The sequence below is a fragment of the Zingiber officinale genome, chromosome 8A (assembly GCF_018446385.1).
Source record: "Zingiber officinale cultivar Zhangliang chromosome 8A, Zo_v1.1, whole genome shotgun sequence".
Lineage (NCBI taxonomy): Eukaryota > Viridiplantae > Streptophyta > Magnoliopsida > Zingiberales > Zingiberaceae > Zingiber > Zingiber officinale.
This window is the reverse complement of record NC_056000.1, coordinates 59,224,311-59,243,177: the sequence shown is the minus strand read 5'-3', so window position 1 is coordinate 59,243,177 and position 18,867 is coordinate 59,224,311. Positions and strand designations below refer to the sequence as shown.

Below are 18,867 nucleotides of genomic sequence, written 5' to 3'. Positions count from 1 at the left end.
ACGGCCCTTCCTCTCCCGATTAGGATCAAAACCACCTGCTTCGGTCCTAAGCAAAATTATAGCATAAATCGTTCCATTATGCCTCCTCGTTCGATCCTCTATTCCTCCTCCTCCTTCCTCTCTTCACTCTTCCCGGCTAAGGTAGGGGCCGACAAGATCGCATCGAAGCACTTGATTCATTCGATTCTGGTTCCCGTTCGTGAAACCAATTTCTTTCGATCGAGGTGATGGCGGACGTGCAGATGGGGGAGATGGAGACCTTCGCATTCCAGGCGGAGATCAACCAGTTGCTGAGTCTCATCATCAACACCTTCTACTCCAACAAGGAGATCTTCCTGCGCGAGCTGATTAGCAACGCCTCGGATGTGAGACATCGCTGCTTTCCATGTTGCTGCTCCCGTTTTTTCCCCCTGTGTTGTCATTGCTGAAGCAAATCGTGTGACTGCAGGCACTCGATAAGATCTGGTTCGAGGGTCTCACCGACAAGAGCAAGCTGGACGCCCAGCCGGAGCTCTTCATCCGCCTCGTGCCTGACAAGGCGAACAAGACGCTTTCCATCATCGACAGCGGCATCGGCATGACCAAAGCTGGTAATTTCTCTTCTCCGCACCTTGTCGGGATGCTCGTTCGAATGTTTGCATTCACTGCAAGTAGTTCATCGTAATCCAACTTTTTGAGGGTACACCATTTTTTGGTAAATGATGCTCTCCAAGTGATGGATCGGCGAAACCTGAAAACATGAAATAGCTAGAACATTGGTAATTGTTTTTGTCTTTGTAGATCTGGTGAACAATTTGGGCACTATCACACGATCTGGAACCAAGGAGTTCATGGAGGCACTCCAAGCCGGCATGGATGTGAGCATGATTGGTCAATTTGATGTCGGTTTCTACTCCGCCTACCTGGTCGCCGAGAAGGTTATTGTGACAACCAGGCACAATGACGACGAGAAGTATATCTGGGAATCACAAGCCGGTGGTTCATTTACTGTCACAAGAGACACAGCCGGCGAGCAGCTCGGCCGGGGAACCAAAATCACCCTCTACCTCAAAGAGGACCAGGTACTTGTTTATCTCTAAATAGTCTAGATTTTTAGCTGCTGCCGTAGTTTTCTCAATTTCTCCCACCAGTTAGTAATTAAAGATACAAATTGCCCCGTCTTGTAGCTGGAATACTTGGAAGAGAGGAGAATTAAGGATCTGGTGAAGAAGCACTCGGAGTTCATCAACTATCCGATCTATTTATGGACAGAGAAGACCACCGAGAAAGAAATTAGTGACGATGAGGACGATGAGGAATCGAAGAAGGAAGAGGACAGCGACATTGAAGAAGTCGACGAAGACAAGGGCAAAAAGTCCCAGAAGAAGAAGGTGAAAGAAGTCTCCCACGAATGGCAGTAGATCAATAAGCAGAAACCGATCTGGCTGCGAAAGCCATAAGAGATCACGAAGGAAGAGTATGCTTCGTTCTACAAGAGCCTGACCAATGACTGGGAGGAACACTTGGCCGTGAAACATTTCTCCGTAGAAGGACAGCTCGAGTTCAAAGCCATCCTTTTCGTGTCGAAGCGTGCTCCGTTCGACCTATTCGACACCAGAAAGAAGATGAACAACATCAAGCTTTACGTGTCGGACGTTGAATGATGGACGCTGAATGACCAGAAATGCCTTAAGGTACTTCTATAGATTCTTCCCAATAGTCTACTTTGAAAGCTTCAGAAGTGGAGAAACGATGGACGCTGAATGATTTTGATATCGGGAAACCCCTTGGAAGAGGAAAGTTCGGCCATGTCTACCTAGCCAGGGAAAAGAAGGTATGAAAGTCAACTCTGACAGATTTATCTAACGCTTTTCTTAAACTAATAATATTGTCAAATTAAGAATGGTGAAAGCTTGAATTTCTAGTGTCGGACCTCTTTAATTTTGTTAGCTTCGAGTGACTGCTCAAATACATAGCATACTAGAGTTCGTTTTCCTAGTATGTTCATTATGTTATAACTGATTTCTTTGTGTCAATTTGACGAGGCAGAGTAACCATATCGTGGCATTGAAAGTGCTTTTCAAGAGCCAGCTCAAACAATCTCAAGTTGAGCATCAACTGCGACGTGAAGTTGAGATACAAAGCCACCTCCGGCATTCAAACATATTACGCCTATATGGTTACTTCTATGATCAGGTTCGGCTCTATCTTGACTTATAAAGATTGTAGGCATATTGAACCTGAATTTTGTTTATGCCACCTCAGTTGACCTAGATTTTGTATCACAGACTCGAGTTTACTTGATACTGGAATATGCAGCTAAAGTTGAACTCTACAAGGAACTACAGAAGTCCAAATGCTTCAGTGAGAGGCGAACTGCTACAGTGTGTTCTTTGCAAACACACACTAACGGTTATCAGTGTATGAGCTTTTATCTATTATTGCCAATAAAGGACTAACACTCTAATCATGTACCCATAGAATTTGCAATTCCTTTCTCACTGTATGTACAAGTGTTGTGCATTTGCAAATTTAATGAGGCTATTGTGTCTGCAAACTTGAACAAACGTTCTGATAATTTATAAGCTTTATGTGTTTTTTTAGAAATGCCTTAAGGTACTTCTTAATGAATTTTCCCATGTTGTCTAGGTACTTCTATAGATTCTTCCTCATGATATTTTTGTTTATCATGGCAACGTCCAGAAGTCTATGGCAGCCGCTTCTGCTGAGGGTGGCCTCGATCCCATACTTGCCTACACTGCCGGAGCAGAGATCGAGCAACTGTAGTGGTCTTCCTCCTAGCCCGACTGGGTTGCCATTGCCTACTCCACTAAGCTTCAGATTCTGAGAGTTTAATGGAAAGCAAATGGATATTAGAGCAGTAAAGATATTGCCTTTGACTCAGCGCTTTTCATTGTACTACATCAAGATGATACATTGGATTTATTTGGATTAAATTAGGAGGAAATGTAGCATAATTACTCACTATTTGATTCTATTTACTGAACTGGTACCTGGTAGCACCCCACTCAATTGATTTCATAATTAGTGCATAGCTTCATTTCATGTCCTATCATTTCTCTATTGCACTAGGCTTTTGATTATTTTTGGTGTATAGTTTCCTTATTACTTGCAGGATCAGAATACTAGTTGGATGAATTGTTTGGATCTTCTACTGGCATGTTCTTCAGTTTGCCTTCTTTTTTTTTTTTAATTTACTGATAACCTTCTTGGGCATTAAAATTATATTTTCTTTTCTATTAGAAACTTACATCTTTGCAGATGTTTGCCTTCTTCTGTGTATCTTCCTGCTTAACTTTATTTAGTTGCTTTTGATCTTTGTATGGCACTAGTTATACATTTTTTTTTAAGAGAGATGATTTAGGCGTGTTTAAGATCTTGGTGGATGATTCATTGGATTCGTGGTGTTGGATATTGTCAGGTAGCTCTTGTAATTCCCTGTGGTTGAACATTTTGAAGTGGAACTGGAGGTATATTTGGAAGTCAGTGTTTAGGGTTGCTGTAGAATGATGCTTTGAATTGTTGTTATCTGGAGCTTTGATCTTTTGCTTCACTGAACTTATGCAGGAATGCAAAACATTAAGGATCCTGAGATATAATTTTCCCATGTTATCTGGAGCTTTGATCTTTTGCCATGAATTTTCCCATTTTATCAATGTAAGTAGCATGATACTTTCTTATGTGATGCATTTTTTTCTTTTCTTTTATTTATTTATTTATATATATGGTTACATCTATATATGGTTGAAATTCATGTTGACTAGTTAGCATTTTAGCTATTTTCCCCTTGAAATAAAAATTTGTTTTGATGTTATTGTATCATTGAAAATCATATAAATGAATTGATGTTACTCATCTTTATTACTGCTGAGGAATTTATTTACTTTTCATGTACTTTTAGTGATAAACAGTTATATCATTTGGGTCGACTACTAATGAATTGAATTTCCATGTACTCTTAGTGATAAACAGTTCTCAGGAATGATAGATCTATCACTATATGATGTGGTTGAGATAATTGATGAATGTTTCTCTTTTTAAGCATTCCAATTAGTCATCTTGTTACCTGGTGCTCTTATTGCTTTTTCAACTATGATTTTTAGTCTTGGTTTACTAATATATTATTTATGTGTTTTTACAGTTTACAAATCTCAAGTACTCCATAGTTGAAATTGATGAAGTGTGGTTCGAGTGGGTTGAATGCATGCTAGATTACATTTGAAGTGTGGTTCTACCTTGATGTGTTGTTAAAAGAATGTTCTACCTTGATTTTGATATCTATTAGCTTTTGATGTAAAAAGAATGTTTGTGTATTTTATGGATATTATTGTAAGAAGAATATTTATGTAATTTGTGAATATTTATGTATTTTATGGATACTATTGAATGAAGAATATTTGTGTAATTTGTGAATATTTGTGTATTTTTTTTGTTACTGTTTTGGAAATCAAATTTGTACTGTTAAAAAATACTGATATTACATCGATTTTCCACCGTTGCAAAACCGGTGTTATTAACTAATATTACATCGATCGTATACCGCTGCCAAAACTGGTGTTATTAATATATAATATTACATCGGTTTTACACCGTTGATGAAACGGTGTCGTTAAGTGATACTACACCGGTTAATAACTGATTCGAACACCGGTGTCGTTAAGTGATACTACACCGGTTTTAAACCGATGTTTAAAATGGCAGACTTTTTACATCGCCTTCATAGACATCGGTCGAAAATGTAATAGACACCGGTGGAAAACCGATGTCTATGAGGGTTTTTGTTGTAGTGCAATCAACTCCTGAGACACATCCCCAGCCAGTTGTCTTAACCGTTTTCGAACATGATTATAGTAGTGTCGTCTGTGGGAATTTAACCTGTATCCGAGATATGGAGATAGAGGAAGCTGGATGACTTATGACTGTAACATTGATGAAGGAAGAATTGGACATGCTGTTACAAGCACGGGCAGCCAAGATGGTAGAGCAGCAACAGTAGGCGGTGGTCGAGCTCCAAACAAATGAACCCACTACGTCTGCAATAGGCCAGCAGGCCGACAGCAGAGATCGAGTGGAAAATATGACTGCTTGGAGGGCAAACAAGAAGCCAACCAACATATATGGAGAGGCACCAAATGCGTCAATCCCCTTTCATCGAGTGTTGTTCCACACCTCTTTAGAAGAACAAGGCAGGAGCAGATAGAGAGCAAAAATCCTCCTTGAACGATGCCCTATTTGAGATGGGCGGAAGGGAAAAGCACCAAGGATCGATGATTCCCCCGAACGGATCAACAGGTAATTCACTCAGGGGATCCTAGACGACCCACTATTGCAACACTACACGCCATTGACGATCAGGGAGTACAATGGGACCACCAACCTAGAGAATCATCTGGTCAAGTTTGACAACACGACCACTGATGTGCGTAGATTATATACACTTTTATGCATGTTTTGACGCATATTCACAAACTTTACGCATGCTTTATCTATGTATTTTTATACCCCTTATCTTACTTTCAGCATAATTACTCTTATTTGTTCGGAGATCTGCTCTTTGTGCATTTTTGGTTGACAGAAGTCAAATTCAAAGAGAAAACGACATTCATGATCGATCCGGACAGCAAATGAAGACAAATGACACTGGTCGTGTGACCCTACACGAGCGTGTCAAAGAAGTAAGGAGAAGGATGACTCTGGCCGTGTGAAGCCACACGACCAAGTGGCTTCACCAGAGAAGGAGCAAGGTACGGTCGTGTGACAACACGACCACGCTCTATCAGTACACTGATGGAGTGAAGTATTGAGTCTTCCTCACCACTTTTTCCGGATAGACATAGAGGTGGTTTAGACGCCTGCTGATTGGATCAATCCACGACTTCAAGGATTTCCGGGCAACATTTCTGCACCATTTTGCCAGTAGTCACCATTACCAGAAGACAAACGTTAACTTGTTCGTTGTGAAGCAAGAGCCCAAGGAGGCACTGAGAGCCTACATCAAGAGGTTCAACCAAGTGGTCATGGACATCCTATCGGTCACCTCAGAATTATTGGTGAGTGCCTTCTCACAGGGACCTAAAGAGGGTGAATTCTTTCACTCACTCATCCGAAGGCTGCCAAAAGACTTTGACCACCTGCTCAAGCGCGCCAATGAATACATCAACATCAAGGAGGCCCAAGTAGCACGAAGGAAGGAAGTGCCCGCTGAACATACTATTGCCCCTGAACGATGACCGACTAATAGCCATTAAACACCAAAGGGCCCCCGGGCAGGAGCAAGTCAGCCACACCAAGAGCTACGAGTATATGCTGTGCAGCACATGGAAGCAGAGCGGCTAAAGGTTGTAAAAGGCAGGCCGTGGACACGGTTGCTGCTCCTATCATCGTTCGGCGACACATAATACTTGAGACTGCTACGACTTGGGGCCAGTTTCAAGCTGACCAGCTCCTCTAGAATATCGCTATCGTTCACCCTCTCCTGGTCGGCATCATTAATGCTGATCAGATGGACGACGGGAAGAAAAAAGAACGGCAGTTGAGCAGCGTCAATGCTAGCCTCAATGAAGAGGTAATGTGAGTCCTGCCTGGGCTTCATCCGAGCGGGCTCGATCTTTAGCTTGGGAGGAGAAAAACCGAAGCAATGTGGTGCGAGCCAAAATTGGAATGATTACTGCAGGGCTGACCGATGATGATTCCAATAGAGCAAGGAAGTCACACGCACAACAATTGGAGATACATGCTGTGGGATGAAGCAAGGAGAAGGCTGAGGGGCCAGAGATCAGTTTTGGCCCTTAGGACCTAAAGGGAGTGGAGATCCCTCACGATGACGCCCTGATCATCCGAACGATAATAGCTAATTATACTATTCACTAAACTTTTGTGGATACAGGAAGTTCAGTGAATATCATCTTCAAAAAAATCAACCAGAGTGACTTGCAGCCCATGACAACCCCTCTATACGCGTTCACAAGCAATGAAGTATTGCCGATCGGCTAGGCTCGGCTAGCCATATCACTTTGAGAGGAGCCTCTCAAAAGGACAAGGACCTCAAACTTCTTCGTGGTGGATGCGTCATCCGCCTACAATGTAATATTAGGCCGACCGACCTTAAATGAGTTCTGAGTCATAATATACACCTTCTGCCAGAAGATCAAGTTCATGATGGATAATTCGGTGGGCGATGTCAAGGGCGACCATTTGGCCGCTCGGCGGTGCTATGTTGAGATGATTAAATTTGAAGAGAAAGTCGCTCAGAAGACTCAGTGTTTTGAGGTGAACGCAATCATAGAGGAGCCTTCTACGCTAGCCTATGATGAAAAAGAGGAGGTTCAGATCCATTCCAGCCGATTGGAAGCAACAACCTTTGTCACCGTCGATCTGACAGACGATAACAAGGGAGAGTTGGTCACATGCCTTAGGCGAAACCACGATGTGCTTACCTGGTCAACTCACGAGCTCTCGAGCATCTCGCCAAGCGTGGTGTAGCACAAGCTTCACGTCCGACCGGATGCCCAGCCAGTGAAATAGAGTTAGAGGGATTTCAATTTGGAGAAGAATCGAATCATCAGAGTGGAGATAGAAAAATTGTTGGAGACCGGTCACATTCACGAGGTTCAATTTTTGAGCTGGCTAGCCAATTTCGTGCTAGTCTCCAAGCCAGGCAATAAGTGGTAAGTTTGTATTGACTTCTGTGACTTGAACAAGGCTTGCCCAAAGGATTTCTATCTACTACCACGTATTGATCAAATGGTGGATTCCATGACAGACTACAAGCTAATCTACATGTTTGATGCGTACCAGGGCTACCATCAAGTGTCGCTCGCTAAGGAAGATCAAGAAAAAGTCAGCTTCATTATAGTTGACGGGACCTACTGCTATAAAGTCATGTCATTTAGACTGAAAAACGCCGGCGCCACTTACCAAAAATTGATGAACAAGGTGTTTTGACGACAGATCGACCGGAATATGAAGGTATATGTCGATGACATATTAATAAAATCACCCTGAGCCACTGACCCTAAGGACGTATGGAATCAAGCTAAACTCGAGCAAGTGCCTATTCAGAGCAAAGAATGACCGCTTCCTTGGATACATTATGACCGAGTGGAGAATCAAGGCAAATCTGAGCAAAGTGAAGGCATTGCAAGACATGCCCCCACCCCATAACTTAAAGGAGGCCCAACGGCTGACTAAACGGATCACCGCATTGTCAAAATTCATCTCCAAATCGTCCAATCGGAGTCACCCGTTCTTCAAGATCCTACATTGTGCGACAAAATTCCAATGGGATGCGGAATGCGACAAGACACTGGCAGAACTTAAGAAGTACGTTACTTCCTTACCTATACTGGCAAATCCCATCGGCGGTGAGCTGCTCTGAATATATTTGTCATCCACAAAGTATATGGTTGGCTTAGCGTTGGTGCTGCAAAACAGCTCTGAGCAACATCCAGTGTATTTCTTAAGTCATATATTGAAAGATGTAGAATCCCGCTACACCTATCTCGAAAAATTGGCATATAGGCTGACACTCCTTGCTCGGAGGCTGCGCTCATACTTTCTCTCACATCCAATCATGGTGATGACTAACAACACGCTGGGAAGACTCCTCCTTAATCCAAAGACATTCGGACGACTGATCTAATGAACCACCGAGCTGAGTGAGTTTGACATACAGTATCAACCCTCAGACAGCGATCAAGGCCCAAGCCTTAGCTGATTTTATCACTAAGGTACAGAACAACTCACCGAATGCGACTTAGAAGATATATGTGGACGACTCGTCCACCAGGCAAGGTAGCAGAATTGGCATCCTCTTAATATCACCGTGCGAGGATCGGATGCAGCTGTCCATACGGCTGGATTATCAGGCCACAAATAACGAGGCAGAATATGAAGCCTTGATCACTGGACTGCAGGCAGCTCAACATGTGGGAGCCACAAGAGTTCTCATCCACTTGGATTCTCAACTGGCGGCGCAGCAGCTCTCAAGTAGTTTTGAAATAAATAATACCAAGCTAAGGCTATATGCGGAAGCGTTCGAGAAATTGAAAGTTGGATTTCAAGAAGTCATTATTCACAAGATCCCTCGAGTGGAGAACGAATACGCAGATGAACTGGCCAAATTAGCAAGTTCCTTGACTCCAGTAATGTTGGATAAGCTGATCGAGTAAGTGATGTTGGTGGCCCATATCAATAGGCTAATCGGGGGGAGTTGTTGGCGACTGGAGAACACCTTTAATCGAGTACCTCTATCTAGAAACAAGCCGACCGACTAGGAATAGGCTCAACTACTAAAAAAGAGGGCTGAATGATTCACATTGATTGGAGACCAGCTCTACAAGAGAGCCTAGTTGGATTGGATGATGTTCAGTACATCCTATAAGAAGTTCACCAAGACTCATGCGGAAGTCACTCGGGTGTAGGGTTGTAATCGAGCCAAATCGAGTTGAACTCTTGAATGTTTGAGTTTGACTCATTTATAATCGAGATGAGCTCGAGCTTTATTTAACAAATATATTCATTACTTACGACCTTATTCGAGCTTTTATCGAGCCTAAATGATATTAATAAATATAAATTATAAATTTAAATATTCATTAAAAACAAAATTATATATTTATAGAAAATTATAATATTCTTATTAAAATTTATAATTTTATTCTAATAAATAAATTTAATATATTTATCTATATTTTTCATAAGTAGAGTGTAAAATCTATAAATTCAATATCAAAATTATTAGTTTTTCGTTTAAAAGTTAATTCATGACACTTTTAATTCGTTTAAAAGTCGCTATGTAGCTGAAAAAGCGTTGTTAAAAGTACTGTTGTTAAAAGTCTGCTCAAAGACAACGCTTTAAAATCATTGTCGTTTGTAGCAAAGACAACGCTTTTGCAACGCTTTAAAAGCATTGTCATTTTTTGCAAAAACAACGCTTAAAAGCATTGTCTTTTTTAAGGACAACACATAAAAAAGCATTGTCTTTTTTAGCAAAGACAACATTTTCACAACGCATAAAAAGTATTGTCTTTTTTAGTAAAAGATAAGAGGTTTTAAACTGTTGTCTTCTAATACTAAAGATAAATAAAAGATAAATGAAAATGAATCTATTTCAATCAACAACATATTATTAAATAAACAACCAAAATAAATATACAAATTATCATCCTTACACTTCTATAACAAAGATAATTTCTTGCTTAAAAAAGAAATTTAAATTAGGACACTCAAAACTACTTCTCTCGACTACATCTTATTGCATGAATTTAAATGATCTTAATAGATGGTACTTATCATCTTGACTTGAATGTTCTTTACTCATTGGCTTTATCCATCTTCTCGCTTAAATCCCAAAGTCTTCTTGATAGTTCTTCATCAAAGTACTTCCCAGTCACACCTTTGGAAGGCCCCTAACTATTAGTCTGTTCAAGCAATCACTATTAATCATTCTTCCTCTTCAGCTTCCTCTGTAAAAATTGTAAGGCTGTTAAAACATTTATAGAAAGTAAATTTGTTAAATGCTGACAGGAGTTTGAAAAAAATTACAGGATAGACCTTCGATTATATCCATTAAAATGCAGTGTACAATTTAATTCAAGAGAAGGTTGCTTCAACATGGAACCAGCTTACCATCTAATTTGATCTATAACAACAAATTTATTGCTTTCTTTGTTTGTCACTCTCATTCATTTCATCTAAATGCTAACAAAGTATGCTACAAAAACTATGCTTTAATTCTGTTATAGTTCTTAATCCCATGATCAGTCTTCTGTGAGTTATTTACATATATTGCTTATATCAGACCAGATGTTCAGTTTCCGTCATACAGCTAAAAATTAAAAGGCATAGCTTTGCTTGAGTTCCCATCTACTCTATATTTTTTTTTCCAGGTCATGTCGCAGCAGATGTTTCAAAGGAAATCAAATTCTCCTACTAACTACTCAATCATATCTGCACTAGGGCCTACAATTACAGGGGAATATGTTTTGTTTTAGAATGACAATAGGAGAATAGCATAATATGCACCCACCTGCATGATCTAGGGACAGTGGGGTGCCCCATCAAAACAAATCAACCACCATTCTTCTTTAGGATATGAATAGGCTCAACTTTTACCTAAATGCAAGCAGTTGATTTCTTGCATATGCTCTCAGGCAGCATAATGGAGGAGACAAATTCACCAAAAGGGACTTTTGGAACATTTTGCTAAATAAAAATTGTTAGCATCATTATATGGGTCTCAGATGTACGATCAAAGCATGAAAGTTACATTAATGGTCTTCTTGTGATGCATTGTCTTCTTACAGATACATAAAGTTGCCTAGTTTATGACCTTAGCAAGTTGATAGTATGATAATTCACTTATCACGGTATGCAAGCAGTATCAGCTAAAGAAAGGAGCTCAGAAGCAATGAACAAGTGTACAGGTAGGGATAACAGAGAAAACAATCTTACCAAAATTGTGCCATTTCAGGGAATTTGTTTCGATAGAGATTCATAGAATATCCTCAATAGTTCCTAACACCAAAGGAACTATTTAGCCAAGTGCAAGTTGCAACAAAGGAGAATTGTATGTTTGGAAATTACAAACCTCTTCAGGAGGATCATGCTTCTGGTCGGGCAAAGAATACACTTTCTTCACGGTTTTCGCTCTAATTTTGGTATTTGTCACAGTTTTGGAGGTGTTGGATGCAACAATTGTTGTTTTAACCTTCACATTAGCACGAATCAAATGTTTAACAAATGCAATGGAAAAGAAACACAATATGATGCATAAGAATGGAGAAGCTTCCGATCCAAAATCAATGGGTTTCGATGCATAAAAACTGAAGCAGAACATGGGACGAAATAGATCTGAAAGCAAGCCACAATCTCAATCGAAGTTACCAAAATTGAACATTATTTTTTGACTTTTAGGAATTTATACCAATGATGTAAAGGGGAAATGTATTGAATTGCATGAGAAATCAAAACACGGAAAATGCTAAAGATGATCAAAGAACATGAATAAAATGCGTTTATAAAAACTACCTGATGAAGCACAGAATTTGCATTCTGTTACTAGTTTTTACTAGACCATTGAACAACATCCATTAGCATATCCCACAAGATACATACAAGTTCAATATTAGGTAAATTGACATCTTTGACATGTTGTTTTGCAATTTGTATAACTTCAGATATATTGAGATGGGAATATCTTAAGAGGAAGTGCCCTTTTGAGATACCTAAGAATGGATTAAAAAATATCTTAATCCAGTTGTTGATATGAAAGGCATCGACATTTTGAAAAATATACCTATAAATGGCTTACTAGTGTTATACCAAGGCATCGACATATTGAAAAGAGGAAGTGCATCCAAGATTTAAATTATCTTTGAAAGAATATAAGACTGAACTCAATTTTCCCAAGTACTATTACTTTCTCTAAGTACTAATTACATAATAGCATTGTTAAACCAAAAAGATGAAAACATATGTTCAACTTAACAAAACTTCCTAACTGACAATTGCTTACTATTGAAATGCTAAAAGCCATTGTTGAAAAAATGCAAAATCAGCAATAGATAAAAGCTGATAACAACAACCAAAATAGACATATTATCATATATTTTAGGAAAAAGCAAACATAACAAAGAAAGTAAAAAATGAATGAGGACCTATTGGAATTGGGAAAATAGAACACTTCTACATCTAATACAAGCAACAATATTCAAAGACATACAAGTACATTTACAACAGAATACAAGGGAAAAAAAGAAATCACACACCATTAAATTTAATATTGATATGGGAATAGAATGAGGAAGAGATGTGTGACTCACTAGTCGCACGAGAAGAGCCTTTTCCAACGGCGTCGGTTGTCCTAAACACCTCAAGTCGCTGAAGAGTGGCGGAGGCTAGGTCATGGGACGTGTGGGGATTTGGCGGAGATGTAGGTTTTTGTGGGGGCTAGGTTTTGGGAGGAGATGGAGGTTTCTGGGAGAAAGAGGCTAGGTTTTGGTGGAGGCTTGGTTTTGGCAGACAGAGGAGATGACCAGAGGTTTTGGCGGAGAGATTGGGGCAAGCAAGGTTTTGGTAGAGCAGAGGTTTTCGCCGAGAAGAGCTTTTGGCGGAGAGATGGGGGTGAGCGAGGTTTTGGCCGAGCAGAGGGTTTCGCCGAGAAGGTTTTCGCCGAGGTTTTCGTCGAGAGGAGAGATCGATGGGGGCGAAAAGGTTTTCGTATGTGGGTACAGTAGTTAGTATTGTAGATAAAAAAATTTTATAGATAATGCTTTTTTATAAAAGTGTTGTCTTTCACTTAAAAAAAAAAAAATAATTAGACAACACTTATTTAAAAAAACGTTATCTTTAATAAAAAAAAATAAAAATTATACACAACGCTTTTAATATAAAGTGTTGTAAAACAAAACAAGACAACGCTCTTTAAAAAAAAAACATTGTCTTTTAAGTGTTGTGTAATCCAGATTTTCTTGTAGTGGTCGTCTCGCGAGCTTGGCTTCAGATGTTCCTTCATGTAACTCAAGGAACTTCTCTCAAAGCTCCTTTGCTGAGTTGTAGGTAACGACCTGGTTGACTTATTATGGTGGAAGGGCGCTCAGTAGATGGAACTCTACTTTGTCGTTTGCCACATAGTCGACCTGCTCTTTTTTCGTCCACGGGTATTCTTTCTTACTTTCGAGTGCTACAAAACCAAACTTCATTATTAAAAGTAATTCAAAGTCGGTTTTAAAGAATACCTGCATTCACTTTTTCCAGCTAGCAAACTCCCCCTCGAACTTCGGTGGGTATATGCTCTGTTTGGCCATCGTCTTTGCTTTAATCGACAGTTAGTCCTCCTGAAGCGTCTTGGCTCTAATACCACTTGCTGTGACCGTTGCCAGCTAAAATGAGGGTTGAATAGCCTTACACAAATAAAAACAAATCTTTCTGACTTAAAAGAACACTTGCATGAAAATGATAAAGAAATTAAAAGAAGGACAGAGGCTCAAAGTTTTTACTTGGTTATAACCGGAGAGGTTGTTAATCCAAGGAGATGAATCACACTACTTACTCCTTTAGGCGGAGAAGCCTCTTTACAGCAATTGACACACAAAAATGAAGAAGCTAAACAAAGAGGAAAGCGTGTATAAGTGTTGCTCAGTAATTCTTGTTGTTGTTAAGCTTCTGGACTAAGGTTGTATTTATAGTCTTGGTCGAGGCGCCTGGAAGCGTTCCAGGCACCTAGAGTGAGATAGAATTCTATCCCCGAAGTGTCGATCAACATGCACGTCAAATAAGATAAAACCGAGGTTCCGGGCGCTAGGAAGGGTTTCAAGCGCTCGGACTCCGGGTGCCTGGAATGGGTCCGAGCGCCCGAACCCTCAAAGTCAACCCCATTGACTTTTTCTGTCCGGACCCTCTGCTCTGGTTCTGCTCACCTCAATCCGAGTCTTCCACTCTGGCTCCGCTCGCTTGGGTGATTCTGACTATTCGAAATAGGGCTCACCCGAACCTAACTTCAGGCCTTCTTGAACAACCTTTCGCTCTGGCTTCTCGTCCCTCAGAAACGCCACATGCCTCCTTCTCGTCCGCCCGCGTACTCTTTCGTAGCACCTCGTCCCTCAGACGCATCGAGCCCGTCAGCTCTCTCCCGTGTCGTCCTTCTCGTTGGCCACGTCTTTTGCTCGACTTCTTGTGCTCCTAAGCTCTTGAACACTTAGACACAAGGGTTAAACACAACAGAACCTAACTTAACTTGTTTGATCACATCAAAATAACCTTGGGGTTCCAACAAATATCACATACCTTTTTATAGGTAATGTAGGATATTTAACCTCTATGATTTTGTTAAGTCTACCATAGTAATCAAACTCAGTATTACTATTGTCGATAGATCCTTTAATGCAAAAATCAAAATTATAGGTTAATTTGTGTGAATCCCATTGTGCCATGTGGAATTTCAAGCCATTAACATAGTAACCAAAGTATAGCGTTATTTTATGGAGGGGTCGTGATGTAAGATTTATTATTTTTTTTATCTTGCATATTTGATATTCTATTGTCTTTCACTTATAAAAATAACTATGATATAAATTAGATCGGAATTACTACACATGGACAAAATATTTTGGACAATTATCTAACTTAGATTTGAAACCATAATGTAAATTCCATCTCTAACTTTTCAGCTACCTTACTTGCACTCATTAAGCTGTCATGAAAGGTAGTTTTAAGACAATTGGGATAACAAATAAACATAACGAGATAAATATTTGATTAGATAAGTCAACTTACTTTATGTAGGATTTGATCTCATCACAGTTTAAGAGTATGTATGTTCTTGCATAATGATATTCTTGTTAAGTTAACAATTTAGAAACAAATGCACCCATTAGCTTACCAGGAAACTTGAAAATAAAAAGCATCTTTGGGTTTATCAGTTGAGTATCATCAAAATTTTGAGAACACTTACGATGTCTAATTTTTACATTATCAGCAAAATAATATGAGCAAAAAGACGATGCTTTTTCAACCAAATAGTTATTGCATATTAACCCTTCAACTCTTGCTTTATTACGAATATTATTCTTTAATTTTCTAAAAAATTATTCAAATGGATATATTCATCTGTACTCTACAGGATCAGCTAGTTGTGCCTCGTAAAATAAATGAACTGGTAGATGCTCTATTGAATAAAAAAAACTGGGTGGTAATATGCACTTAAATTTACATAGTATGAGAGGAATCTCTATTTCTAGCCGAAGCATATCGACCAACATAATACACCTTGATATCAAATCTCTAAAAAAGACTCAATTCTGTAAGTATTTACCAAATATTATTACAAAGCAGGTCATGAGAAGCTATTGGAATAAGTTTTTTCATAAAGACATGACAGTCACGACTCTTCATTCCCAATATCTTTAATTTGTTCATAACCATTTCAGGTGTATGCTCTTGTAGCTCCAAAGGGGTGTCCCTTGGCAGGAGAAGTAAACTTGTGGATGTCTCCTCAGAAATGGTGTGAGAACTAGAAGCAAACGTAGGTTGGGTGGAGGGTTCAAACAAAGGAGTATCTGAAGCTTGAGATGAGTCAGTGTTAAGCTCCACATTGAGCTCCTGTTCCTTGGCTAGTAAGGCTTCCTCTTCTAGGCAGATTTCCTTGTCAATTAGAGCTCTAAATACAGCGTCCACTATAACAACTAAAAGAGTATTTTAGTTAGTAAAAGACTAATGGTTGAAGTGTCAAGACTTACCAAAGGAACACTACAATCTTTTTTGAACAGGGCTCAAGCCAAAAAGGTATAGAAGATCATCACATGTCCATTTGTAAATGTAAAAGAGATGACCAAGTAATTTGTTGGAATAATTAAAGAAAGCGGGTTGTTGATGAAGTTCTCTTATATCAGGAAGAGGGGGAAAAGAAGATTGTCATTTAGTAGACCATGTGACAGGTGTAGAAAATTTTACGAAGAAGAAACGTGACTTCCAGCCCTTGATAGATGAGGCCATTTCTTCAAAAAATACTATCTTTGGACGAGATTGAAAAAGAAACACTCCTGGTTCTGATTTTTTAGGGTAAAAGAATATAAAGAAATTTTGAGCAGTAGAAGGGATACTGAAGAGGCGAAATACCATGTATAGCACACACAGATATCGAAAAACATTTGGGACAAATTGTTGCAAAGGAATATCAAAATATTGACTTATCTCTGTCAAGAATGGAGGAATAGGAAAGTGTAAACCTATAACTAGTTGATCTTTGAAAAAGGTAATGTAGTTATCAAGAGGAAGATAGGGGTGAGCGTCAAGTTGCAGGAGCTTAATATGATATTCTTTAAGAATTTCATATTGAGAACGGATGGATGTTCGATCGACAGTACTAAAGGAAGAATGAATTTGAGCATAACAAGGGATTAAAGATTCTTCAACCATGGTGAAAAATAGAAACATTTAAGGAATAAGTGACTTACTGGGTCCTTAAGGAAAGAGAGTAGCAGAAGAAGACCAGGGAAGATGAAGAAACACGGGGTGTCGAAGAGAGTTGGAAGAGAGAATAGCCAGCAAGTAACTGGAGGAAGACGAAGAGTAAAGAATTGAAAAAGATTTAGGGTTTTAAGGAGATATATGGATCGCCGTTAAATTGAAACGGCTTAATAAAGGAGAGTCATTGATTTGCTAAGAAGAATATGTGATAAGACATGAACAAAAAAGCATGCTAAAGGTTACTTCAATAAATAGGAAAAAATGCTACGTGGCGCTCGTCCAGGAAGAGACATTTATGATGGACAGGACAAACCAAATCATAGGTTGAGACACCATATCTTCGAGCGCCCCCAACATTCTCTTTCTGTTGAAGGAATAATTATCAACGAAGTAATTTTGAAAAATTACTTGACTATCAAGAAATGAAATAATGAGTTAAACGATTATAGTAAATAAATAAAATTGAAACTCGTGTCTAGTCAGTCGGTCATACCTCCTTCGACTAGACTTGAAGGGGAGGCTAGTGATACAGATTATGATAGCTCGACCTGGTGAATAATGTAGAAGTCATGGGTAAGTGGATAAGTAATAGGATATGGGATGACCAAATGAAGTCTTTCTGCAAGTGCTCAACCAAGCAAGGCTCGATCGAGCTAAAAGGCACTTAGCCTTATATACCTTTTAGTATATTCCTGGCTGAGTTAAGACCGAGCGAGTACCCATGTGCTCATATACACTCGGCCAAACAAAGCTCGACCGAGCTCATAGGCACTTAGCCTTATATACCTTTTAGTATATTCCCGGCCGAGTTAAGACCGAGTGAGCACCCATGTGCTCATATACGCTCAGCCAGACAAAGCTCAACTGAGCTTAGAGGCACTTAGCTCTATAAAGCTTTTAGCATATTATCGGCCAAGTGAAGGTCGAGCAAGTGTCAACGTGCTCCTATACGCTCGGCCGAACGAAACCCGACAAGCATAAAGGCACTTAGCCTTATAAGGCTTTTATCATATTACCGGCCGAGTGAAGCCCGCGCAAGTGTCAATGTATTCCATACGCTTGGCCGAATGAAGCCTGTCTGAGTGTAAAGGCACTTAACCTTATAAGCTTTTATCATATTACTGACTGAGTGAAGGACGAGCGAGCATCAACGTGCTCTTACATGCTCAGTCGGACGAAGCTCGACCGAGCGTACACTTAGTCTTATAAAGCTTTTAGCATATTACTGGTCGAGTGAATGCCGAGCAAGCGCCAATGTACTTATATACGCTCGGCTGGGCAAAGCCCGACCGAGCTCAAAGGCATTTAGCCTTATACAAATTATGTACAGTCTCAGCAGAAACATGTTCAGAAGAATGTATTCTCAATATACATTACGACCGGCTTGAATGATTGGCCGAGATATGCTTAACAGAGGGTATTCTCACTATATATGCAACCGGCTTGAATGACTGATCGAGATATACTTAACAGAGGGTATTCTCACTATATATGCGACCAGATTGAATGACCGGCCGAGACATGTTATACAAAAGTACATATGTATGACAGTCTGATAAATTTGACGGGAAATATCTTCTAGAAACTTCTTCAGTTATAATGACGTGTTACTATGCATACTTCATCAAGAATATGAGAAATATGAGTCACAAACGACAAAGGAGGTTTATCCGGGTACAAAAAAGATTCTTTAAAGGATTATTACATGAAGCCTAGGAGATGATTTTATCTTTTAACAAACTCTAACAAACCGGAGACCACCTCATGACTACGGAGGTCTTATGAGGTAGTATAAAAAGAGGGATCCTCTCCGTTGACAAGGTAAGCAAGTACTAGCATCCAATTTCTATTTCTAAGTACTGTACTTCTTCTTGTTCTTCCACTTTCGAGAGAGGAATT

At 39.5% G+C, this 18,867-nt stretch overlaps 2 protein-coding genes and 1 long non-coding RNA gene across 3 annotated transcripts; 2 read left to right on the top strand and 1 right to left on the bottom strand.

Moving 5' to 3' along the window:
* The first annotated feature begins 242 nt into the window (after positions 1-242).
* LOC122009198 (heat shock protein 83-like) lies at positions 243-1,415 on the top strand. Its single transcript, XM_042565266.1, has 4 exons — positions 243-365; positions 449-590; positions 781-1,061; positions 1,167-1,415. Exons 1-4 carry the CDS (start codon positions 243-245, stop codon positions 1,398-1,400), a joined length of 780 nt encoding a protein of 259 aa, XP_042421200.1. The 3' UTR covers positions 1,401-1,415.
* A 189-nt stretch (positions 1,416-1,604) lies between these two features.
* Positions 1,605-2,905, top strand: LOC122010866 (serine/threonine-protein kinase Aurora-1-like). Its single transcript, XM_042567335.1, has 5 exons — positions 1,605-1,634; positions 1,700-1,813; positions 2,029-2,175; positions 2,268-2,363; positions 2,629-2,905. The coding sequence occupies exons 1-5, from the start codon at positions 1,605-1,607 to the stop codon at positions 2,638-2,640; spliced, it is 399 nt and encodes a 132-aa protein (XP_042423269.1). The 3' UTR covers positions 2,641-2,905.
* A 7,208-nt stretch (positions 2,906-10,113) lies between these two features.
* LOC122009200 lies at positions 10,114-13,242 on the bottom strand. Its single transcript, XR_006119493.1, has 4 exons — positions 12,825-13,242; positions 11,591-11,710; positions 11,455-11,517; positions 10,114-10,466 (listed from the first exon to the last, which is right to left on the bottom strand). It is a non-coding gene; the product is annotated as an uncharacterized LOC122009200 (long non-coding RNA).
* Positions 13,243-18,867: the final 5,625 nt, after the last annotated feature.